Here is a 26,279-nt window from a genome sequence, read left to right as displayed (position 1 = left end):
CAGTCAGGAATCTCACTGCACTTTTCCATTTACTGAAATGAAGCTTTATTTGGCATAAACAGGAATTCATTCATTTGCATTCTAGTATGAAGCTATTGAAGTGTACAATAAATCTCAGTCACATGACACAGACTGGCGTCAGTGAAAGCAATAACCTGATGAGCCAATACCTGCAATTGATCGTAGCCTTATTTACATAGTCTTTAAATGAAAGCCCTGTCACTAATAATTTTCTCTTTTGTCTTTATTATCAATTTATACTGTCATACATATAAAGACGTTTATAGATATATAGATCTATATAGATACAGATGGAGATATGTTTATTGAGTAAGGTTTCTACAAGTATTTAGCTGCAAGAAAAGAGAAAATGCTTAGTGAATGCAGAGTGGCTACAATCAGAGACTCGGCAAATGAAATTGGCTGGGATTTACCAAGAATACAACAACATCAAAAAACAGGCTGTAGAAAAGGAGTTGTTGATGCAACTGAAATTAAAAGATCAGCTCTATTACTTCATTGAACTTTTCCTGCATGAAGAGAGGAGGATGGAATGTGTCTGGAAAGAAATAACCAGCAACACAATTAGTATATGTGCATTTTTTTTTCCTTTTCTTTTTTGGCACAGTTGTCTGTAGAGAAGAGGTTTGGAGTTGTCCTGTCTGGATTTCTCTAGTATTCACTCTCAATACGAGATCAAACACCTATCATTAATTATTAGGCTAATTGATAAATAAACACTGCTGCATGCTGTGTTTATTACGTTACGCAGTAAAGTTAGCAATTTGCCAAAAAATGCGTCATGAGCAGCTGCGTGCATTAATGAATTCGCATCATTAGCCATGGGAAGTATCCAGTCCGCTGCATGCCAAACGTGCTGACGAAGCAGTTGAGGACTGTGGTGACGAAAACTATGATGGTTGTTACGTTGTTCAAGTAGTCCAGACGCCTTTGCAGAGTGAAGTTGTTCAGGTCCCGACGGCCTGTGTCACACAAAAGCACAAGTGCACAACAAACAAAAAGAAAGTCTGTATCACACTGTCCCTCTTAAATCAATAACAATAAAAACAATACAGAGAAAAAAAGCAACTTTATTTCATCATGCTTGCTTTAATACTTGTGGATGTCCATTTGTGTTTCACTTCTTTGTAAAAACTAAACAGGCTCAGCCCAAGTTTTCTTCAAATCACTGGATTTATTCAAGTTTATGACGGTGAAAGCTTACAGTCGTTGACCCTTATTTCTTACCGAAACTGAACCTCAAAAGCATTTTTACAAGCAGTTTTTTAAGCTAAGTACAAATATGGAGTAAAAATGTTTACTGAAACTCATTAAACAACAGACAAGACAGAACATTTTGTATAAAAGTCTGAAAATCACAGCCCCACAAAAGAAACAGTAAGACAGGCAAAAGTTTAGTTAGATTACAGTTTGAGTCTCTTTACAAAAAGTCCATTTATTTGCCTTAATTTTGTCTCAGATCAAGGTGTTAATTGTATTTGAATTGAATTTGTCCTCATCGTTGAGCTGTGTCATGTCAGTGTACGTCAGACGGCGTCTGCGGCCTTGTCTGTGTCAGTAGTGGAGTCTGGCCAGCAGCCAGCGGAAGAAGCCGGTCCTCTTGGAGCCGAAGAAACTAACGAAGAAGTTGGTCACCGTGGTGGCAAAGATGACGCCCGTGGTGACGTTGTTCAGGTAGTCGAGTCGCTTCTGATTGGACACCACATTCAGGTCCCTGCGGGCTACAACATACAAACACACACACACACACACGTGCGCACGCAGACACAACAAACAATTTCCCACATTACCATCAAACACACACGCACGCATACGGTTGTTGCTCACAATCTCACTATTATTCTTTCCACACATTCATACTATTCAGTCATTCAGCCCCCAAGCCTCCGTGTTGTGTAATTTATATTTTAACTGGAAAAAAAAAAAAAACCCCAGCAAAACCTTGGTGTAAATAAGCTCAAACTTGTCTTCAACTGGAAAAATTAAATTAATCATATTTCATTATAGGCCTATGCCAGCTTTCTGGCTTGTATCTGTTACCTTTAACTTCTAGGAATAGAACAGCATTTTATACAACATTTTGTTCACCATTATCTGTTTAAAGTCTCAGATTTATGAGAGCAGCTTTGATGAGTTTGATGTTTGGTCACTTTACTTTCATTCTTATGTACTGGTTTATTAGGCTGGTACTTTAATTACAATATAATAATTAAAAAGTGAGCCCACTACTATCTCGCTACAGTGCATTGTTCTTAAATTCAACGTTTCCTCTGTGCTAAGCTAGCTAACCAGCTACTGCTACCATCCATCCATCCATTCATAATACATGGATAATGCTACTATTATTAATAATAACTTTACCATATATGTTCAATACCTGTCAAAAGCAAATAGCATGTTAGCATAGCTTAAAAACTAGTTTTGCACTATGCTAACTTAATCCCCCATTGGTTGTAGCGACACATTATAAACCGTGGGTTTTATTTCAGCAAAAAAAAAAAAAATATTTAAATAGCTTTTTATTTAGATGTGTTTTTAGGTATAGTTAAAGCTATTTGTAAGATGAGGGCTGGTAACTTGTTTTGCTTCTATCAACTTTACGTAACTTTTGTAAAAATGTTGTTTTACTCATTTGTTAAAACTACTGTACTCACTATGTTGTGACAGTACAACATGAGACAGGTAATTTGTGAAAAAAAAACACATCAATCTTCTCTGCCTCCTCCATGTGGTTCTACTGCCATCTGGAAATGCACTTCTGGTCAGAAACAACCAATCAGAGTCAGTACTTTGGCAGGAAATAGGAAAAGGCATCCTGAACATCCAACATGTTGTTAGTCTGAGTAAATACACAGACAATAGGGGTTTTTTATTACATTTTTCAATGGAAATTTAAATGTAATGTTATGTCTACGAATCAATGTACTTACTGTACATTAGTTAAGCGTGACTCATAAGATAAAGCGATGAAATAGCCACCGGAGGAGGCAGCTGCGCTGTGTGCCAAATGCGGCTTTGATGACGTTTACAAGGAGGGTGAGGAAGATAATGCCAGTGACCAGATTGTTCAGGAAGTTCAAACATCGTCGGTACGAGGGGAGGAGTGTCAGCTCAAAACGAGCTGTGCAGACACACACGTTCACACACGTCAGCGGCACACACACACGCGACAGACGCACATGCACAGACAGACAACAAAATGGAGACAGTCACACAACTAGTTGGTCCTTTGGCCCAGTCCATTCACACTTGATGACATAAAAAGCGTGTTATTCGGTGAGTAGGACAGCAAGTTATACCAACTTGTTTGCCCATCAGTCTGAGCAGATTGTGTTAGAAATAAAAATCATTTTGGCTAAAACAGAAATTCAGAAGTGCATCCTGGCAAATAGGCCGGTGCGCTCCATCCCAAGGACAGAAATAAAGATGTTGGTGATGAAGATGAAGAAGATAGCGAGGGTTGCTTTGTTGTTCAAGCTGTCCAGGCGTTTCTGGTTGGCCTCTTCATTTAAGTCCCGTCGGGCTGCAACACACATTGATCAACGCATACAAAACCTAACGACAAAATGCAGGAAAACACTTGGAACACAGACACGTTGTACCAAAATTTGCTATAAAAAAAAATGAATTAATGTGTTAATATGGTTAGGAAAACAATAAAAAAAAAGAGATCTGAAATTGAAGTCAGAATGACTTATTTTCCTAACGCTCACCTATTATGATAATCAAAACGCCGGCAACTATCTGAAGAGCCAGGGAGAAGGATATGAGCGTCAGAACAGCAGCATAGTACCTGAGAATCAAAACGTGACAAATGTGTTTGCAAAATGCACTTCTGACACAACAACGAGTGTGGTTTCCTAAGAAACACCCGCAGTGGCATACCTGTATCCTGCTCCTTGTTCAATGACGGTCTTCATGTGCGTGATGTTAGCCAGGAACAGAGCGATGTCCAGCATGCCTTCGGCTGCCGTCTTCTTGGTAGCATACAGGTTCATGTTCAGGTTTGGTGTGGAAACTCCCTGAACCACAAACAAGTGAAGATGAGTCATTTATTACTGAAGTAATACTTATAATGTCTTTGGTCGGAGTCTTTTAAATGAGGCAGAAAAACAGAGAGTGCGCAGCAATAAAATTTAAGAATATGTCGTAAAATATGAATGGAACAAATAAAAAGGTGCAGACCAGTGGAAAAAGTCCAACGTAATAAAATTGCAACTTTTCCAACTTCATGAAAAATTCAATACAACCACTAGAGGGCAGCAGAGCAAAAGAGCTAAAATAACACGTGTATGCCCGTGTTTACGTTTCCTCCCGAAGATAATATGCCAAAATTGAAAAAGTGCAGTTGACAGTTTTCATAATTTTCCAAGTCCAGCAACTATAAACAACAATATTCTAAATATCTTAAAAGCTGCTGTCTTGCTGGGTTTTTTTTTTAACGCTTACAGATTCCAGATGAATCCTTTGGTTTAGGTCAGTGGTGTCCAAACTTTCAAATGATTTAAAATCACTCAGTCAAAACTACTGATTGGCCAGATGAAAATATATAATTTAATTTCAAACTAAAATGGCAAAAAAGTTCATTTTTTTATTTTTGACCTGAGCAACAATAAAGTAACCCTACAACACTTTTGTTTATTTATTTAAACAAAGTAGATCCAGAGCTTAAAAAGGTATTTGCTATTTCCAGTTTGCAAGTTCTTTAAGGCTGTATGAAATTATTGGGTCTATTATCAGCAATAAAATAAGAATTGGGTTGCTGTTTATTCAAAAGCACTTGCTGTATTTAGCTAAGTCTAATAGACTTACTAAAAGCAGATATAGCTGCACAAAATCTGCTTTTGAGTAAAAGTGACTGCTCTGAGAATGTGGATTTTAAAAGCTGAATACTTCGCGTTGTATGTAATATTTTCTATTCTAAGTGCATTTCATTTTGTCTGAAACTGTTTGCAGTAGTTAAAAAAACAACAACAAAAGTTTCCATCTCCATCAACTGCCATTGTTGAAATGCTGGCTGGGGGGGCAAAACAAAACGAGTGACTTTCTGCACTTCAGTCAATCTGTAGTGCGGTAATGCAAATACCCCTACCTCCCTGGGAGAATCATTTGATGGGGAAGCTGGAAAGTTTTATATACAGACAGTGCGAAAAGATATCCGCTTGAGTATTTGCAAGCAGGTATTGAGATGACAAGAAAAGAAAACATAATACACCCTTACATAAGCCTTCGGTTTATGACACGCAGCACGTGTTGGGGGCAGGAACCCTGCGGATGTGCTGTCCCCTGTTTCCTCTGAGACTGGACTGCAGGTTCATATGATAGGTAGCAAAGACAGAGCTGTAGATCTTAGACCATGACTGGATTATTTGTACCTAAAGTAGAGTCAGTGCAGCGTAAATCGTAAGTGTGTTTTTCTTCGGGCCGTTTAGACAGCTAGAGGAAGGCACGGATCACATACATAAAGATTATCATATACAGACTCAGGACACACTGTACTTTATGACCTCATTGCGCTGTAATGTATGTCTCTGTGCCAAAATAAACTGCGGGGCTGACATTCTGGATGTACTGTAGCTGTTGAACAGTTAAACCTCCTTGTACTTTTGTCTTGTGTGCTTTTCAGGAAACTGTAATCTCTTGTCTTTTCTCTGTTAAATAAGCACAAAATAACCAAACTTTAAATCAAACAAGCAGCATCTACTGTTGTCTTTTCCTGTTTGTTGTCATTTCTTCTACCACAAACCGACAAAACATTTTTTTTAAAGGAACCCGTAACCTGGCGCTCTTGAGGAAACAAACCTCAAACGTATATGTGTACGTCATCAAAGCTTCGTAGCTTTTTGTCGGGGCAACACAACGTAGAAATCTCTCCGTTTTCGTTGTTGTGGTATTGGGTGGCATTGAAATTGAATTTAGGGGCTGAAATGTTCCAGTTTATGGGGCTTACTTTGTTGCAGCTGCTGAGCCAGAAATATGTCAACATGTTTCCTTTTGTTGTGCAAAAGGTAGAAGGGAGGCAGCGGTATGCTGAGAAGATTCCTGACTTCATCTGAAGGCTGTGTGATGGCGCAGAAAGGAGATCATGCTCAGTTGGCCCTGGTCATTAGTTTTGTTGTTTTGGCTTGCGAGATAACATCGAACAAACACTTAACTCAAAATGACAGTGGGATCTGATTGGTCCCCACTATTCAAAGTATTAGTTTGCACCATTTTCAAATGCAGAATGACCACCCACCACAACAAAGAACGGAGTAGAGAATGGTGCTAAAAAATCTCTTTCAACGTGACAGCAAACAAACCAAGCCTCACTCACTCCTAAAAGTTTTATTGTTTTTAATATCTTTGGCCACTTTGAAGGCAGGATCTTTTTTTTTTTTTTACTGAAAAGACATTCCTTTAACACTCCTTTCTGAAATATTCGCAGGGCAGGCTTCCAGCACCGGCAAACAAAAAGGGACACGAGCAGTACGCAGGATGTAAACACATGGCTCCTGCCAGCAGAGATCATGTGATGCGGTTTCTTCCTCGCAGTGTTGCAACACCGCAGCTACAACACTACTTTCACTCTTGGCACACTACCTGCTGCATTAAAGCTGTGATTTTCCACGTGAACTTTGACATCAAATAATTCACTGACATGAATATTTTGGAGTTCTGTGACCGATCAAAGTAGGTTTTTGAGCTATTAAAATGTCCGATGCCAAAACCGAAAAACATAAAGTTTGCACGTGTTTAAAGTGTTCTCAGTGGGTAATCTAAAACACAATCAACTTGTTTATGGTTTATGCTAAAAGTTTTTAATCCAACTCCCCACACAGCCTGTGCTACAGAACAGGTTTGGTTCAGCCTGGGTAAATCTCCAAGAAACTATTCAGCAGTTCCCAGAATCAGCTCTGTCAAAGCCATATAAATGCAAGTGCCGTGGTTTTTAGTTTTTTTCATTTTTTTTTTTCTAAAAGTCTGAGAGAAACAACTGGGTTTGGAGCAAAGAAGTGAGGAAGGGATTCAAAAAGCCAGCGTTCGAAATAGCTATTTTTCAGAAAATGGCATTTATGTATACTGGCTTGCGTCCATCTTTTCCTCGTTTGGGGACGCGTGGTCACACTTTATCAACATCAGCCTTGGGCATGCTGCCAAAATACACACACATCACAACCAAAACACTGCACTTTTACAAGCCATGTGCGTTCACTTAGTGTAAGACTTGCAAGTATGCATTTATCATGCTTAATCTGCACTTATCTTCATCTAGAAAAATGTGCTCATAAATTGGTAGTTCAGCCTTTGTTTCTCTCGACAGGATGGAGGGAAATAGGTCAATATTTACAGCAGTAAGGATGTTGCTGCAGGAGGTCGGCAAAGGCTTCATCTGAAAAGTACGAGCGAGAATACTGAATACTTGCTCTGGCTGCATCTCTGCATCATAAAATGATCTAAAAGTGACTCTTTTCCCATTTTATTATTTTTTTTGTACATCACTTGAGGCACTTGAGCTTGATTTCTTCTCACTCATCAGACGCCACGAGAGATGGAAAAAGACTCGGCGGATCATGTCCGCACAGAATAAAAGCTACTCAGGACTCGCAAAGCTTTTATGGATCAGCACATGCGTCATTACTGACCGTCGAGCTCTCTCACATTTACTTCAGCCTCCCGAATGGAATGTGACCTGGCTTTTGAGGGAGGATTTCTATCATGCAAGCTTCTTAAAGAAGCATTTATCATGTCGATCTCCCTGCTGAAAACCATATGATGGAGGAATGCATATGGAGAATCAAAACAAGCATTGTTTCAGCCTGTGTTAATCTAAAAAAAAAAGAAAAAAAAAGACTGCCCTATGAACATGCTAATTCTTTCAGTAGATAAACTTTAAAGTGGACTACAATTAGAAAGAGAACCCATTTACAGAAAAAAAACAAGCAGAGGCCACACGGAAAGATTTAGGACCTTCCTGCTGTGAGACTGCAGTGCTAAGCAAGAGGGAGAAGAAGAAGAAATGCAGTTTTTATTGTCCCACAATGGAGATATTTCTGTAAACAGCAGCAAAGTTGACGGGCAATCAAAGTAATAAATATAAAAAAGAAGTATAAAACAAAAAAAGAAAGAAAAAAAGTACTGTACCGAGGGGTTAAGGCAGGGGTGTCAAACTCCAGTCCTGAAGGGCCGCTGTCCTGCAGTTTTAGATGTGCCACAGGTACAAAACACCTGAATCAAATGGCTTAATTACCTCCTCAGTTCTCCAGGGCCTTGCTAATGACTTAATTATTCTATTCAGGTGTGGTGCAGCAGAGGCACTTCTAAAAGTTGCAGGACACCGGCCCTCGAGGACTGGAGTTTGACACCCCTGGGTTAAGGTAAACAAAATAATTTGCATTTATAATATGACTACTCCATATTTAATACCATGTGAATAATAAAATTAAAGCAAAAATACAGATCCGCATTAATACTTTCTAAATGTCATTCAGCTACAATAATAAGTTACAATTTTGGGGGATGTTTATTTGTAGCATAACAAATTGAATGGGTCAAAGTTCTGGGGTAATATTGTTCCAGAATGTCTGCCACGATGATGATATTTGGAAATCTTAGTATCAACACTTGACATAAATTTTGCAAACCACGAGTTTGGGGCTTCTTGGTTTGGAAGTATCCAGTGGGCACCATATAGATTTTGCAAAGCCAGGATAGGTAAAGCGTTCCTTACGTACAAAGAAAAATGATAGGCCGTATTTCTCTTTAGATGGTGTTTTTTGTGCTCATATTCAAGTGAAAAAAGTTGGAGAAGCTGGTTAAAAAAACCAGACAAAAAACTAACAAACACACACATCAATACCTTCATTGCAACTCAAGTCCATGACCTTCCGTTCGACGTGTTGGAAATCTAAACTCCATGCGCTCCAGAGAACCTCTTCTATAGTCACAGGCTCCGCCCACAAGTAGACAAAACAAAAAACCCCAACCAACCAAAACAACACCAAAAAAAAAGCTAGATAGTTACTTTTAGCTAAAATAAACCTATATCAAAGTATACAAAATTAATAAAAAAATAACACTGAAGAAAGAAACCTGTAACCAAAAATATAATATTTATTTTAATAGAAAACACTCAATTTGCACAACGTTGCTAACCGGAAAAGAAGAATTTGCACAACGTCTTCGTGATGATGTCATTACGCCGTCACGTGATTCCCTCCCGGCGCGCTTTAATCCGGAAATAGCTTTGTTTAAATATCTGAATATCTAAAAATGTTTGACACTGAAAATTACAAGCTAGGATGGATATGACACCCAAGCAGGAACACCGCGTGTGCACCCACGACGAACTGCGGCAGTTTGTGCTGTAACCAAAAAGTAAGTTATGTCGAATGTGCGTGTTGTGTGCTTGCATTTTGGCACGGACTTTGCTGTAGGACTACGCCACAGGCATCCTAGAAATCCCAATTCAGCTAATTGGTCCCACTTTTACAAGAATTGTTTTGCCTTTTGAAATACACAGAATTAACATGATGGAATATTGTAACATAATTCTTGTCGCATCTGGTGGCCATTTTTCAGCTCCCATTCTATTGGTACCACATGTAAATGTTGACTGGGCATTGGCTGAGATCGATCACACAAATCTTGCTTTTGAATTTAAAAATTGCTGTTGGCATTTACTAACAAGGCCCAGTGCATATAGTGTGGTAACACGGCTAACGAACTGGAGATTGTGGTGATGTTTGACATAGAGCTCCTAAGTGACAGACAGCAAATCAAGAAGAAGGAACATGGGAAACTTGAGAAATACCAGAGGCTCAAAGAGGAAATGGAGAGGTTTCAGAAAGCCAAGGTCACAGTGATCACGCTGTCATCGGGTTATGACCCACGGACTGGGAGAGAGGCTCCAGTGGATTCCAGGAACAATGTTGGACATCTCTTTCCAGTTAGGAATACTCCAAGTAACAGGTCTCTGGTAGAGAACCAAAGTTTGAAAAGGCAACCACAGACACTGAGGAGCGTGTGGAGTTATATAAATATGTACATGTTTGTGTGTGTAACCGAGAGCTGAAAGTAAACTGCACTTTGACACAGAAAGCTGCTCTTTCCCCGTTTAGTTTCTGAGGTTGCTATTTATATAAAAACCTGCTTTCTCACTCATCCAAAAAGTCCTCGTAAAACTCTCATACCTGGACTCAGGGCCGTATCACAAAATGTACACGACCTGTACCTGAAGCTCCCCTATACGCACACGTCAACATTACGCATATTTATGATATGTACCTGAATGAGGAGTATATAAAAATATTCTGTGGCGCAAATACACACAGATCCACATGGGAGTACCTCCTGCTCTCTGCATGCTTAGACAGGAAGTGTTCCTCCCCTGGACTCTAGTTGGACAGCGTAACAGCCAATGGGAAGAGAAGCTCGACTAGGAGTGGATCTCTGGTTCTCTGTTGCTCTTTATGTACTGTGTCTTATTTTCACTGTCTCTTTGTCTCCGTGCCAGTATATTTGACTATATTTAATTTTTTTCCCATGTGTTCTTTTTGCCTGAAGGCTTCGTCTTTCTCTTTGGTTTTTACGTAACGGCCCTTTTGGTTAAGGGAGTGGGAGAAAAACAAAAAAGCAGATGACGAGAAACAGACGACAGAAAAAGGAAGAAACGGTTTGAAGGGAAGCAGATAGGTACAGCGTCAGGGACACGAGTGGGGCTCCTGGAAAAAAGTGTCGGAAAGATTCAACACTTGACACTGATCTCAGTAAATTCCAATATTTGCTTTTAATAAAAAAGAATTGGAAAACGTAATTGCTACCCCATATAATTCAGCAAAAGTTTACGAGTGGCCATGTGTTTTTGTGTCTGTCGTTTTGCGTAATTTGGGGATTGTTGAGATAACCTCTAGCCCTCACTTTGACGTTGAAAAAGGCAAGGAAGGGGCCACATTCATTTCACCACACACATGCAAGCATATACACATGATCTAAGACCACTTTACAAACATGCACCAGGCTAATAGCTATTCACCCCTGACCTTTGGTCCGTAGCTAAAGTATCTCTCTGCTCGCTGCCTTATAATTAGCAAAACTGCCAGCAGTGTTAAAATGGCGCATGCATTTGAGGAAATGACCCCCGCCTCATCCCTTTTTCTTCACCTCAAAGAAGTTTGTTTTTTTGTGAAACTATGACAGTTTGACAGAACGTCCTCTTACTCTATGCTTTAAAATGAGTTAAACTAAGAGTGATATGAAAACAAATGTTGGTAAATACAAGATGTGGTTATTAAATTATTACTAAAAAAAATAAAAAATACAAACCAATCTAGCTCAATGTGAAATTATTTATAATCCCTAAACCCAATGACTGGTTATGCAACCCTTGGTAGTAACAATTGTCATCAGTTGCACTAAATAGCAACAAGCCAGTCCTTAATAAGTTGGTTTGGATAGCGTTTTTTTTTTTTTCCTTTTAAAAAAATTTAAATAAACTACATTTTGTGTTTATTGGGGTTGGTTTCACCTGACATAAAAAAAAAGTAATATCAGAGTAACTAAAACGCAAAAACAGAACAAATCTCTAAGGATGAAACAATTTTTTCATACCATTGCAATTAATTGGTCTGGTCTTTTTTGAAAGACAGATGCAGAGAATCATTAACATAAACATTAGGCGTGTAACCACAACTTATGAAATTAGATCTTCTGATTTTTCTTTCATGATTAAAAAAAAAAACAAAACACTCTGAAAGTTTCTTAAAGTGAAGTCTGTCTTCTGAAGTTCTGTTTAGTTGCTGTCAAGATGTCACATTGTCGGGTGATGTTAACTTAGGCTATTATAATCGACCCAAAACATAAAGGCCGCTGGTACGTGGAGTTCTGTGACAGTCAATTAACACACACACATATGATTGAGACTCTTATTTTGAAGTAAGACAGGAAGTAACAGATGAGTTATCCTCTTATAAGTATCCAACATAAGCCAGTAACACAAAAAACCTCCATAACCTTTAAATTACTTTTTGCCAGCATTGAAAAATTAAACACTAACATATAACCAAGTATTTGTGAGCACTTAGAGAATACAGCGATTCCTCAGATTTTTCTGTGGAATGTTGCTCCAAATTGTTCACACAAAAAAAAAATCATAGATTAACATTAACTTTTTAAATGACAAAACCATAAAGGTAGGTTTATAAACTCAACAAATCTGGAGTTAAATGTTCTACAATAATTACAGATTCTTTAAAAGGCAGCTTTAAATTTGCAAAGCTTTTATTTCCATTTTACTTTTGGGTATGTGTGAGAAATAAAAACAACAAATAAATCGTGAACTTGCCAACCTTCAGTGACCTTTTGTGTCAGACCCCCAGCAGTGAGGCAGTCTCACTTAAAGAAACGCTGACCCCCCCCCACACGGAGGGAAAACACAGCCCGATTTTTACGGCGACCGGACTCGGGGAAAGAACACAGGGAACCTTCTGCTAACCCGCGCATCGGTTTCTAACTTGGACTTCTGGAGCGTGTTCTCTTTTCCACCCGGCCCTCCATCTGCCATCTGAGAGGAGCAGAGGAAGCTTGGCTCTGATCTGATATCAGCTGATGCCCTTTTCCAACTTGGGCCACATGATATGACTGAGTTTCCCATTTCAGTTCCCCACTCTGGAACTGGCTGCTTTCTGCTCTGCATGACTTCCTTGGGCAGCCCTGTCGTTTACAGATTACATAACAACTGCGTCGTTTAATGCTGCTTTACTTTAATTTGATCAGTCTCAGAGTATTATCTGTTTATCAAGATGTACGCTATGTTACAGTGAGATGCTTACTACTTAGCTCAGTCTTGCTTACTTAAAGTTGAACCTTAAAAATGGCGAACAAGAAAAAATCTGGACATGAAAACAGACATATAACAAAAACAAACAAATTGAGTAGGGATCAGGATTAAATAACTGCAGTAAGATCAATTTGTATGTATAAAATATAACTTCTAATAACAATGCTACTTAATTTGTGTAACTTGGTTTAAGTGCATAAAATGTTTATATTTACTTTTATCCAAATTTTAATAGCGACACACAAGTAAGCAGTGAATAGTGACTGCTTAATAACTCTTGGACATGCAAGCAGAGGAAGCCTCATCCAAGATCAACAAACATTTGTGATCCAACCAAAGCATAAGGGCATAAACAATTACAACAAAGTCATAGACTGACTCAGTCCCACAAGTCTTTGCTCTCCAGTGTGAAGCAGCCACACCTTGTCGTCATTGCATTTCCATCCAACACTACGACTACGATATTACATAAGTTGCAGAAACAATGATAATGTAATTTGCTCCTAGAGTGGGTTCATGTTCTTTAGAACATTGGGTAGTGATTAACTTAACCCACTCTATGCATATGTCTATAAAGAAAGAGGAATTGAATCTGATCTTTTAAAAACGTTTTTGGCCCATTTTTAGGAATTACTTTTGACTGCACCACACTTTAAACTGGTGCCTTATGTGGAATTCTGTTTTCTTGCCTTTTAAACTTTAAAGCACCTTATTTGTGTTTTACGTTCTCTTTTCTTGGAGTAAAAGTTAGTAGTATGTCATAATTTTACTGCTATTATCAACTTTTGATGTTTTAATCGTGTGTGTGTGTGTGTGTGTGTGTGTGTGTGTGTGTGTTAAAAGAGTCCATAAACACCTGGTTCTTCTCTGTCAGTCATCCTGCAGAAGCATGTTATGAAAGAGACTGACGTATTTTAAATACTGTAATATGATCATAATACCCCTTGACAAATGTTAGATATGCTTGTGTGTGTGTGTGTGTGTGTGTGTGTGTGTGCGCGCATTTAACTGTGTGACACTTCTTGTGGGTTTGTGCCAGGTGGATCTTGATTTCTATCATATGCCAGCAGTGTGTGCACTTGCAATGTTCTCAGTCCCACAGCTCACTGTCATGGTAACTTTACAAACATGATCATAAACACAAGTGTTTTCAGTGTCACTGTGATGATTTTTTTTGTGAAGTTTTGTGTTCAAAAGCAGGAACATTTCCCTCCGTCAAACCTTTGTTTTATCTGTCCATCCGTCCATTGAACCTCCGCACCGAAGTGCCAAATGGTGAACTCTTGATTTTTAAATTTCAAGAAAACCTAAAGTATTCAGGACTCCAAAAAAGTAGTTTTTACTTGAAAATGTCTCAGTTACCATAACAGTGATTTTACTTGAATCTTTTCTACACAAATCAAGTTGCTTTGTTTGTTTTGTTAAAATGTCTGGTGTGTATTTAAAAAAAAATCAATCCATCCATCCATTTTCTTGCACCCTTGTCCCTCAGTGGGGTTGGGAGGGTTGCTGGTGCCTATCTCCAGCTAACGTTTCGGGCGAGAGGCAAGATACACCCTGGACAGGTCGCCAGTCTGCCGCAGGGCAACACAGAGACACACAGGACACACAACCATGCACACACACACTCACACCTAGGGGCAATTTAGACAGACCAATTAACCTAACAGTCATGTTTTTGGACTGTGGGAGGAAGCCGGAGTACCCGGAGAAAACCCACGCATGCACAGGGAGAACATGCAAACTCCATGCAGAAAGACAGGGGCCGGGAATCGAACCCAGAACCTTCTTGCTGCAAGGCAACAGCTCTACCAACTGCGCCACTGTGCAGCCCAGAGGAAAAAAAAAACAAAAAAAAAAACACCCCAAATTGTAAGTTTGGAATTTAAGCAATAACTTTGGATACCACTACTCAACTTTGTGCATTTCAGTCTCTATATGATTTTATAAGAAAGATTATCATGTTTGACTCTATCAACTCATGTGACTTTATTAAGAACACACAAAATCTGAATCTTTGCTTTGTTTTTTGGTATTAATTTCCTTTATTTATTTGTTTTTATGTAAAATAGGCAGACAATATTTCATGCTCTTTGAACCTCCAGTCTACATATGATTCATTTCAGTTAATGTTGACATTATTTTTAAAACAAGAAAATGTTTGGTGGACTAAAAGATGTTAGTTTACTGAACTGCATTGCCCGAATCCCACAATTCGTTTTATTAAATTTATTACAAACTTTAATAAAACCTACAGTATTTTTCGGACAATAAGCCGCTACTTTTTTTCCCAACGCTTTGAACCACCCGGCTTGTAGCCCGGTGCGGCTTTTAGCCCGGTGCGGCTTTTCTGTGGATTTTTCTTCCACCGCCAGGGGGCGCTTTAGCAGGAAGTGAATCATTGGAAGTCAAAATTGGGAATCAAAGAAGAAAGTGCTGGTTTTCATTTAGAACAAGCACATGCTAGCAGCAGGCATGACGGAGAAATTTCTTCACACTCATATGATGGAGCTTTTAAGTTGAAGGCTGTCGATTTGGCAGTAGAGGAGGGAAATGGAGCCGCTGCATGTAAACTCGGCGTGAACAAAACCACAGTTTGGCTTTGGTGAGCGACTGAGGTACATGTACGTTTCCAGTTTTAAAAAAAAAAAATTTTTATTGTAGGTGCGGCTTATAGTATGGTGCGCTCTGTAGTCCGGGAAATACGGTAGTTTATTTTTAAGACGTAAAATCATGATAATCCACTTCTTTGTGCCCCAACAGTTCTGACCCATCAGGGCAGATGCAGAGGGCCTCGAGATCAGGAGTGTTTTCCCAACAAGAAGGATCAGATTTAACCTTGATATCTTGCAGCTTCTTTGTGTAAAACTGTATGAGGAAAAAGTGAACTTCACCGTGGAAACTTCAAACAGCAGGGGAAACGGTTTTTGCCATTAATTTTCACTCTGTTTTAAGGTTTAAAAAAATAAAACAAAACAGATGCTTCCTGGCGCATCACACAGAGAAACATTTGTAATCCGGATTTTCAACTGAATTTATAAACAGTCTTTGGGCCCACATTTCTAAACATTGCTAGGTGATTTAATATCTCCAGCTGGTGTTTGCAGATCTGGCTCTAAACGGTGTGTGTTTGCAGCATCATACACAGCAGGATTTGAAACCGCCGACTGTTTAAAAAAAAAAAATCAAAATCTTTGCACAACTTAACTGTTGATACAGACATGTCGGTTTGCACAGAGTGAACGGTGTAGATAAACAAAGTCCACCAGAGAGCGGTTCAGACATTTAGTGGAGGATGTTTAGAAGGACTTTATGGCTTTGTAATTGCACTCTGGTTGTTAAACGAACTTTTTCCAAGTTGGTTTTATATAGAACCAACACAAAGCTGAAACAACTGTGGTCTACATCGGGCATCAGGGAAATCTTTTGGCGTCAGATACAGTTTAAGTAAGTGAAGCAGCAGACTGATAAAAATAAGAATAGCAGGACTTTTTTTTAGATTCTTTTTCAAGAATTGCTTATGACTGGCACATTGGCAAACATTGTAAAATAGGTGTATAACACAATACTTTGCAAAGGCCAACCAATGCAAATAAATGGTGGATGATTTTGAAGAAAGGGAAAGGATATATAAATCAAGTGCTCCAATTACCTACAAAATTCCCTTTATTAATAAATAGACTCCACATTTGTGTGACGTAATCTAAGCATAAATCCAGCTGTTCTGTAAATGGCTCGGGTGTTGTTTTTTTTTTTTTGGAGAACATAAGTTATTAAATAGTATCAAGAAAACCAAGAAACACACCAAAGATGTGGAAACGTTTAAAGCTGTAAAAAGAGCTTTAAAAATTTTTTCACATCCCAGAGCGCTGGTTATTCAATCATCTGAAAATGGAAAGAATATGGCGCTACAGCAGATCAGACAATATGTGGCTATTTACTTAAACAGGTCAAGCAAAGAGAGTATCAGGGAAGCAGACCATGGGCCTATGGTAACGCTAAAGGCGCTTCAGAGATCCACAGCTCAAGTGGGGGGGAAAAATGCTGAAATAACTATTGTACAAATCAGGCTTTTGTGAAAAAGTGGCAAGAAGAAAGGATTATTGAAGGATTGCAAAAAGAAGTCCCATTTATATTATCTATCTAACCCGAAACGTTATCCTGAAAGTGGTTTCATATTGAGACTGTAATCTTTAGTTAAGATTAGCCTGAACAAAAATGCACTCCAGACCTAACTTAAAATTATTTGTAAACAAAAGATAATGTTTTATTACATTAACAATTTAATATTTTGTTTTGGTCCGTCATAAAATCCCAAAGTTTGTGTTTTTAACATGGAGAAAAAAGTTAAGGGAAAATGAATACTTTTGCAAAGTACAGTTTCTGCACAGCCAACAAATGTGATAGCCATTCCAAGTACATATTTTTTTTTCCAAAGTATGTGCATGTTTCCTCTTTGCTCTTTGTCTCTGTGTGGCACACTGTAGGTGCTGAGCCTTTAAAAATCATTAAAGGATCAAAGCACCTGAGTCATGTGAGCTTTTGAGTGCCGTGGCAAACACTGCGGTTAGAAAACAAGTCCCAACAGCGTTTGAGGTTTTGACTGATTTAAAATCCAATGACCTAAAAAAGACAAACTGCCGCTCTTTAATCTCAATTTACAGTTGGCTGTATCCAAAGCAAACAAGACAAGTGGATTTTAGGATGGGCACACTAATTGAAGGCTTGTGTGTGTGTGATTTAGTGTCAACAGCAACACTGAGTGGATATGTTTTGGATAGAACAGGAGATGTGCTATCGTACAAGCAGGTGCTCTGAGAAGAACGCAGAACTCCTCAAACGAGAAAGTGGTATTTCAGAGTGGTTTTCTTTTAATTTTCTCTTTCCACAGAGATGTTCTTTCCCTCAGATGTTAGGAGTTTGAACCTCCCCCCGGGCCGTCAAACTCGAGTGACGTCACAGGACATTCTTCCCAGCGACTTCCTGGCTTTCATGGCCCCGGCCTTCATCACCGTCCGCAGCATTCGCTTCCCGTGAGTGAGAGTTATCCCGTTTCCCCGAGTTCCAAGAATTCTGCACCAGTGGCTGCAGGACAATATGCAACGCAAGTAAACAAGTACATTTACTTGAGTTTTAAAATGCGTTGCGGAACATTCAGATTCTCCTCTTTTCTCTCCACCTGTTATCCATCTTCACTGTGTTTTGTCTTTTAACTTGCAAATCCTTTTAAACCCTCCTCCTGACGTTTGCTGTGAGATAAGAAGAGCATGAACATGTCAAGAAAAACCTTCCAATCCAAATGAAATGTATCTGCTGTTAATAAGTGGAACTTTAACTGACTAGGTGCGTTTTAGCTCTTGCTTAACGTGAACTTGAACGCAGCCGTTCGATGCGCACTTTAAAGGTGACATTCCTACTCAAATGAGCTTATCTTGGTCTCATTTGTTTACATCACAAAAGCCTGACAGTTTAACTAGGGTGTGTAGACTTTTGATGTGTGCTGTACTGTAGTTTGGTTTCAATGACTGCTGACTTTATTTTCCTGTACTTTAAATGTGACAGTTGGAGACAAAGAGAAGAGAGATTTTACAAGAGTAACCTGTGCTGGTTCAACCAGTCAGACATGATCAACCATAGATCCAGGTTTATGATTTTCTTTTTATTATGTGTACATATACTTCAGACTGTGTTTGCCTTGTGAACATATGTTACAGGGGAAAAATGGCATATATTGGACCTAAAGAAGTGTCTTCTGCATGCACACAAATGCAACTCTTCCAGTGTGGTGCTCATCTATACATGTGGGCACATGCTGCTTCACTTTAAAGCATACCTTTTATACATGTTGCAAAGCACACGTGCAGCCAGTCAAGAGAATTCCCACCTGTAAAGATCCACTTTACACACAAGCAAAACAATTTTCTGGGTCAAAGCATGCATGCTATTCTGTAGCTTAAAACAGAAATAGTTTATTGTATTTTATGGTCATCACTGGACATTTAACATACGGTAATCTAGATAATTTGAAATCTCAGATTTTATTTATTTTCTGGTATTTTATTGCCATCATGATAACTTCTTTGCTTATTGAAGATCCTGCTTGTTCCGTTTCTTGGTCAAAACCACTGAAGCGAAAACCCCCCCCCAATACAATCAACAGTCTAGATTACCCTAAAGTAGCTGTCCACATTCCTCCTGTTTCTTCTTTTTCCAAACTGGAACTTGAAAAAGACCTAAGTGCAAAAAAACTCCAACAATGAATCTAATATTAGGAATTTACATGATTAGCATCCAGGTCGATCATAGAGCTACATAATTATCTCAAACACTAAAGATCTTGAAACCACCACTCTAATTTCCTCTTGAGAAAGCCCTTCAGCACTGAATTATTAATACCAGTTCATTAACTTGGTCCCGGCATTCCAGCATTGTAGCAGACTGGGGTCCAGCTACAGCAATAACATATCTTATGGAGGCCCACTGTTTAGTGGCTCCAGTTGCTTAATATGCCTGATCAACACTTTTGTGTTACTGCTTTGCTTGTGGAAAAAAATGTAAGTGGTTTGCCCGACAGAGGCTGAGGATGTTTGTTTTCACTAAGAAGGTCGTGCACCAATACACTCACACTGCTGAGAACAGTAGAGGTAACTAAACATCAGTATGGCTATTTATTCAAGTCCACAGAGGCCCATAAATAAAATGTTTAGATGTTTACACAGGGAGATGTGATGCTGAAAAAAAAAAAATATGTGAAGCATAGTTTTTTTTCATGGGAAACGCTGAAAGTGTGTCTATATGATCTTTCTATGGCACGCAACAGAAATAGTTTCTTGTATTTTATGGTCATCAGCGATCAATAAATATAATCCAAATCATTTTAAAGCTCGGACTTTAAATTCACGACTTTTCTAAAGTCATGATTGCATTAATAGACAATGGTTGTGGACATTTATTGTGCGTGAAACAAGAATTTATGACTTCCAATTCTGTTATGGATTCTCGCAGAGAAGAATTAAGAAGACAGTGGGTTTGTGTCACAGCAGGCATGATCTCACTGTGATGAAGCTAACGCTAGCTCCATCAGCACCGCAGGCGCAGTGAGGCGCTTCATTGACAATGGCTAGATGATGTAAGCCTGAACCACTGCCGTAAGCAATAAAAACAATTCCTTAATGCTTTGCCCCAACTTTAGATCTTTATACCTCTGGAAAATCTTACATTACGCCTCTGGATTGGCAACAATCCCGTTTTGGACACAAGTTCTTGTCGTTTTTCCACAAACTTACCACAAATTTGCTCTCTAAACTTGCATTATGCCCTTTGTACCTCCGATTAGACACGACACCTGCCTCCAAAGCTTGTAATTTAAATCTGCACCCCCTTTTTTTTAATATATACTTATGTATACTTCTGCACTTGTATTCATTCACACACAAGCTGCCAGACATGCATGCAACACCAAGCAGAAAAATTCAGGTCTGGGTTTGTTCCCACAGACACTCACTTTGTCTTATCCAGTGACCTAACCGCTTTGGCGAAGGGCAGGGAAACGCAGATAGAAAGAGGTCTGTATTTACCTCTGAGTGACCTCAGTCCTAACACGAACACATAAGCCCAACAACCGAGCGAATAGCAACACATTTCATAGAGAAAGTCGAGGACAGTTGCAATAAATTTCACTTCTCATTTTGGCGCCACTTCTTATGAAACGAGTTCAGAAAGGAAACGGCGATAGGTTCTGTATTCGTATCCGAACTACATGCATGGACTCTTTGTTTAATGATGAAATATTTACCTGAAAGAAATGCGTTTATTCAATAATGTTTATTTTTTATCGTTTTTGAAGAGAAGAGTACATACGGAGTCATAAAAGTGCCTCAGACAAGATCGACAGTGAATGAGAGAGGCTAGCTTTACAGGCCTGGTGTGTGTTTGTGATTTATGTGCATCTGCTGGGGTGTGTGCATGCATACTTGAGTTGTAGTGTTGTAGAGTCCCAGCGAGCCAGCCCAGGCGTTGGAGAGAGGGGCTTCCTGCTGCTTCTTGGCAAGCGCGACTAGGACGAAGTGGACGAAGACGAAAAAGCGTGGCACAAAACTCTCGGCCCAAACTCCGCTCGTAGTGATTTATTCCTATGCTCTGAGGAGCCACTTAACTTAATTTAACATTACTGTCATCATAAACTATATCATGCAGAGAGCAGAAATGAGTCTGTCACTAGCTGAAAACAAGATTCCAGTGGAAGCAGAGTTTGTGGTGACAATAATGGTGCCAGATAAATGCTCTTTTTCACCCTGACAATGTAATTATGAGTTTACGAGAAAGGAGGAGAGCAAGAGACGGGGAGACGGGGGTCATGATTTAATTGTTTATGTCTGACACTCTGTAGTATCAGTCAATCTAGGCTTTATCAGGCTCATGCAAACTCTGAGAAAAAGGGGGAAATTGTTTGTGAACTGCCTCTTTAAAGCTGCAACTTGTCCTAAATTGGCAGTGCCCACATTGAAAAGCTAAATTATCCTTGAATGACAGCTATACAATCAAACAAGAAAAAGACTTTGGTATCCGTGACAATTGAAGACGAGCCTTTCAAACTTAAGAATCATGTACCAGCAGTTGAATATAGTGGTGGAAGCGTCATGCTATGGGCTGTTTTATTGGAGAAAATGGAAGAGTAGGGTACAGGAATTACCTAAAAAATCATCTATTTTGTCTCAGATTATGAACATAATTGGGTGGTTCAGATGGACAACAATTCCAAACACACACCAAAATTCCTAAGAGGCTTTTAACTCGACATGTATGCAAATATGAATACTCCCGAGTGCAATTTTTCACACGCAATATATAAAAAGAAGATGAAAGAAAATCCACATGCTGCCAGAATGATGAGTCATATTGAAATGAAAGTAAAATTTTGAAATCAGATGCACATCACCCGGTAATCATTAACATCCCTATTGCTTTCCAGCTGTTCAAAATTGAACCATTTTTGATTAAGCTTAACTGGTCACCATAAATGCAGCTAATCGGAGTTGACAGTACTATCATTTTTAATTTCAGTTTTTAAATTACTGGATGGAAAACAAGTGAAACAACGGGTCAAAATTAAAATGTGTCATAGGGTGTGTGTTTACTCTCCCCAGATGGTGGCAAGGAATTTCACCCAGCCATGTTCCGAACCCGTTTCTGATCTGTTTGTTAAAATATAAACTGATCAAATATTTATTCACGTGGAGTGCCTTGCAACAGGATTTACACCTCTTGAATGTTTTCGCATTTAACATCAGCGCGTTTTATTGGGATTATTTGCGATTGGCTAACAAAGTAGAAGATATTTTATTAGGAAGAGGGGAAATAATGCTTTTATATTTATTTTCTTTTCTTTTTTTTTTTTTTTTTTTTTACAAATTAAAGGTAATGTTCTGAATGGGTTGTCAGAACGTCAGTCATTATCGTCTCATCTGAAGGTTACACTCAAAAGTTTCCAGAATCGCTAAGACAATTGCACAGCTTCTTGTACTTCACACCTCCTGCCTGAATGTAACAGTTGCGCACACACACACACACACACACACACACACACACACACACACACACATTAAGTTCTGCAGTATGATGTAGGGATGGAAAATGAACGTAATAACACATATAAATATTAAATTGCGCAGACTTGCCTGACAGTGGCCCCTCTTCTTCCATTATCTGACAAAGTCACTGACTAACCAGTTCAGACTTGTTTACATTGAAGAACCAACTCTGACTGCCGTACAGGAAAGGCTGCTGGGATTTAAGTTGTCAAAGTTCTGTTTATACCTTGACATTAGGACAGGGGATATACATCCACACGGATTTATGAGGGACCTCAGAGGTTTTAGGGTGAACAAAAAGTTCAGGGAACTACCTTAGGAGCTGTTGGATCAAAGTCCTGTTGTCTGTATGACTAAACTGCCTGCATTGGACAGACAAGTTTGCTTTCAAGTTGAAAGACATTCCATGCCTTTCAGCAACTGAAGAATTGCAACTTCCCATTGCTTTAAGCGTATTGTTTTTTCTCACTGGGGAAAATAAAAATAATATTATGGGATTGTTTAGTTTCTACATCAGATCAAGAGAGTCATCTTTGATGTGATGCTATGTTGATAATCTATTCTGCTTTAATAACTTTCAGATTTTGTTTCTGTGCAATGTCTGACAGCTTTTATAATCAAATGCTGCAGAAGACGGGCAACATGAGGACTTCCCAGGAGTTTTGCACCCGAGTTTTTCAAATGCCTTGGCCTACAAGAACTTTGTTCTGGTTCTTGGAAATCAGAGTGACCTGCAGCTGACTTGAGGCCTGAACTGAGGAGCTGCGGGGAAATTACTAATGAATACAAAGACCTGAATACATGTGCCTATGGGGAAAATAAACAGAGAAAACCTAAAGGATTAACTAAGGAATTTGGTGAATTTACTAGTTCTATTTCGGGTCGCTGTCAGTATTTCTAGTGCTGACTTGTGCTAACAATATTCAAAAGGTTGTAGAGGTAAACAATATATATTATTAACTGATTAATACAATTTTTTTTTGTAAATTTCTGTATATAATTGAAAGCTTAAATTCACAACCTAAGAAATTAAAAAGCACCAGCACTAGTATGTCTATGAACACAAACGGTTTAGTTCTCAGATGCCTGTTTTTCTTAGTTTCTCCATAGCATATGAATAGAAGGCAACAATCAGTTATTTGACCATAAGTGGTAATCTAAATCTAAACTTTCTTTCCAGATTACGGCTTCATCAGAAGCCATTTGCTTCAAAAGCCACACATCTTCACACACATTATGTCAAAAGTCGTTTTAAAAAAATGACTGTTGACAAAAACAGGAGATGGTATCGTAAAAAGCGCAGTATTGCTTCTAAACATAGAACATGCGCTCGGAGTGTTCTCTCTTTTACTAACATCGAAACTTGACTCTCGTGCTTTGAGAGGCCATGTGATTATTTCTAAGTCTTTATCAGCACTCCACACACTGCTGCCGTGAGCTATACATAGAGAGTGACTTGGAGGTGCAAAGCCTTCACACCATGGAAATAGATTCATCATGATGGCTACACACACAGGCGGATGAAAAACTCAGGAGTTCAAATGAACTATCCCAGGTTCAGTCAATGTTATCGTCATGGATCACAGAGCTAAACAGGATTTAAGGAAGAAAAAATGTCAAATAGTAACGCATCACAGTCTGAGTCAGTGTGCTATTAATTTCAGACCCTTCAGTTATTGTGCAACATCAGCAGAGGTTTGAATTTGTAGGTCAAACAACATCTAATCTCAGTGCATAGCTGGGACTAAGATATTTCTCTTGCGCATTGTCGCTGGCATTTATAGTCACACATACATTATGATCACAATGTCTTTAAAGATGCAGTAGCTACCATCTGTTCGCTCAAATAACACGCGAGTGGCATGACTGAGGTATCAAGCAGTCTTAGTTATCCAACAGAATGTACATTTTGCTACGCCCTAGATGCTCACTCCCACACGAACTCATTTCAGCCTCAGTGTTTATTATATGCTTCTCATTTCATCTGTCGACAGATATTAAAGCCACCAGCGGTGAATAGTTGCGGTGAGGACTTGGCCACACATCTTTGTGCAAAGCCATATGTCGCAACAGACTTGAGCGACGGCAGATTGTGGCTAGAAACTTCTCTGTGAGGTGTTGAGCTTCTGCTTTCTCTGTAGCTGCTTACTAACGCCACAAAGGACAATGCTCTCCTTTCTTACTGAGGCTGTCGGCACAGATAAGGTTCATTCACACAGGGTGACTCACACAAACGTGGATACATGTTTAGAGTTGGACTGGTTGTGTAATTTCATTGACTGATGGCTGGCAGGTTTGAGTGGATCCAGAAAGTGTACACGCCGTTGTTTTAGATGTAAACAAATCAGACTGCAATATGTTTAGCTTATATATAACTCTGTTCATTATCCATCCAGCCATCTGTTGTCTTTATTTGTGTGTCTTTGCAGGTTCATGGGGAGCTGGTGTCTGTCTCCAGCAGTCATTAGGCAGGTAGGACAGGTTGTCAGTATCACAAATCATCAGAAACAAATGACTGTGTTGGAGGTAGAAGTGTCATAAATGTACACATTAAATATGATGCTGTTGTCATTGTGATATAGTGAACTCTCCATCCTTTTGTGTCAGATTTTTATCCTGTCGGTGACCTTCTCTTCTTCGCCTGCTCCTAAAACCTACAATGGCTCCATTAGAATCCATTATTAACCTTCACGCCTTGGTCCTAATTGATATTTGACTGATGCTGGGATCACGTCTCTGTCTCGGAACAGTGTCCAGACTCTGAACCTAAACCTTAAAGAGGCAAGCGGCAACCCTCTGATCTTCAGCTCTCACTTACGCAGGACATACCACAGCTGCGTGGCGTAGCCCAGACGGGAGCAGTGATTCAGAGGGACAGATATGCCAAGAGGGACGCAACAAAGATGAAAGAGAAAAGGGAGAAGGGAACGTAAACAAGGGGAATGCAGTGAAGACGCGACGCAGAGTAAAGCAGGAAAACTTCTCTTATTCATCCGACTTGCTCTATCTGTTTGGGACGCACTAACCTGCAGTGGGCCGCTGGCCGGCATGGTGGATCTCATCGACGCCAGGTCGATGTCGCGTCCCTGCTCTCCTCTCTCCGTCTTCCCCAGTCCCTGCATCATCAGGCCTGCAGCGAGCGCTCCAGAAGTCGAGATAAGCACACGCTTTAGAGTCGCTCCCACAGCAGCGAAAAAATGGCAATGCGACGATGGCAGAGGTCGTTGTGAAAGGAAGATGCCCTGGAAGCCAGGCGCCGAGCACCAAGTAAGGCCAGGCAGGACAACACAGGGACAAACAAACGGCTTATTCAGTCCATCCTGGTCTCCTCCTCTCACTGATTCACACTTTGCAATCTGTCTGTCTGATGCTCTATTTTTTTTTAGATACTAAATCTATTGTTTGTTAAAAACCTTGAACACAATCATAATTCACAGTGGAAAAATATTCTCCAATATTTGAAAATTATCAGTACTATTACCACACTACCATTCCTACTTTGGGTTTTCTGCAAGAAATTCACTGGAACACAACAATAGACTTTCAGGAGACTCGCCGCTTTGTCTCCTTGATAACAGAACGCTGGCTGTCGGCAGTTGAAATATGGCAAATGTTAATTATTCTCACTTAAAAGCGTAATGTTTGGCCTCATTTAATGTCGGGCAGTTTTTAAAAAGTGTCAGTAAATATCTAGGTACAACTATATATTCTAGATTAGGTCTTTATCAAGTAAAGGTAAAGATTTTCACCTGCTCGTAGGTTTCTCTCTAATAATGAGACCCGGCTCATCGTACAATTTCATTTCTTTTGAGCTGATTAAACTTCCAGAAAGTCCCTGGAATATGAGCTGA

The 26,279-nt window shown here is 39.3% G+C and overlaps 1 protein-coding gene and 1 long non-coding RNA gene across 7 annotated transcripts; one reads left to right on the top strand and one right to left on the bottom strand.

Moving 5' to 3' along the window:
• Positions 1 to 21: 21 nt before the first annotated feature.
• On the bottom strand, positions 22 to 25,847 carry LOC103459309 (ninjurin-2). Of its 6 annotated transcripts, none has more exons than XM_081603846.1 (5): positions 25,455 to 25,846; positions 3,907 to 4,043; positions 3,735 to 3,814; positions 2,952 to 3,142; positions 898 to 983 (listed from the first exon to the last, which is right to left on the bottom strand). In XM_081603846.1, exons 1-4 carry the CDS (start codon positions 25,551 to 25,553, stop codon positions 2,973 to 2,975), a joined length of 486 nt encoding a protein of 161 aa, XP_081459972.1. In that variant the 5' UTR covers positions 25,554 to 25,846; the 3' UTR covers positions 898 to 983; positions 2,952 to 2,972. The 6 variants fall into 6 exon arrangements, with proteins under 6 accessions (XP_017158423.2, XP_081459972.1, XP_008398998.3 ...); XM_017302933.2 differs by lacking the exon at positions 898 to 983 and adding an exon at positions 1,638 to 1,742; XM_017302934.2 differs by lacking the exon at positions 2,952 to 3,142 and having other exon boundaries at positions 22 to 983; positions 25,455 to 25,843.
• Positions 8,377 to 26,279, top strand: LOC145550149 (uncharacterized). Its single transcript, XR_014086021.1, has 4 exons — positions 8,377 to 9,378; positions 17,730 to 17,871; positions 24,858 to 24,900; positions 25,036 to 26,279. It is a non-coding gene; the product is annotated as an uncharacterized LOC145550149 (long non-coding RNA).

Source organism: Poecilia reticulata, chromosome 23 (assembly GCF_904066995.2).
Source record: "Poecilia reticulata chromosome 23, P_reticulata-male-v2, whole genome shotgun sequence".
Classification (NCBI taxonomy): domain Eukaryota; kingdom Metazoa; phylum Chordata; class Actinopteri; order Cyprinodontiformes; family Poeciliidae; genus Poecilia; species Poecilia reticulata.
The sequence above is the reverse complement of the archived record's forward strand: the minus strand, read 5'-3'. Positions and strand labels throughout refer to the sequence as shown.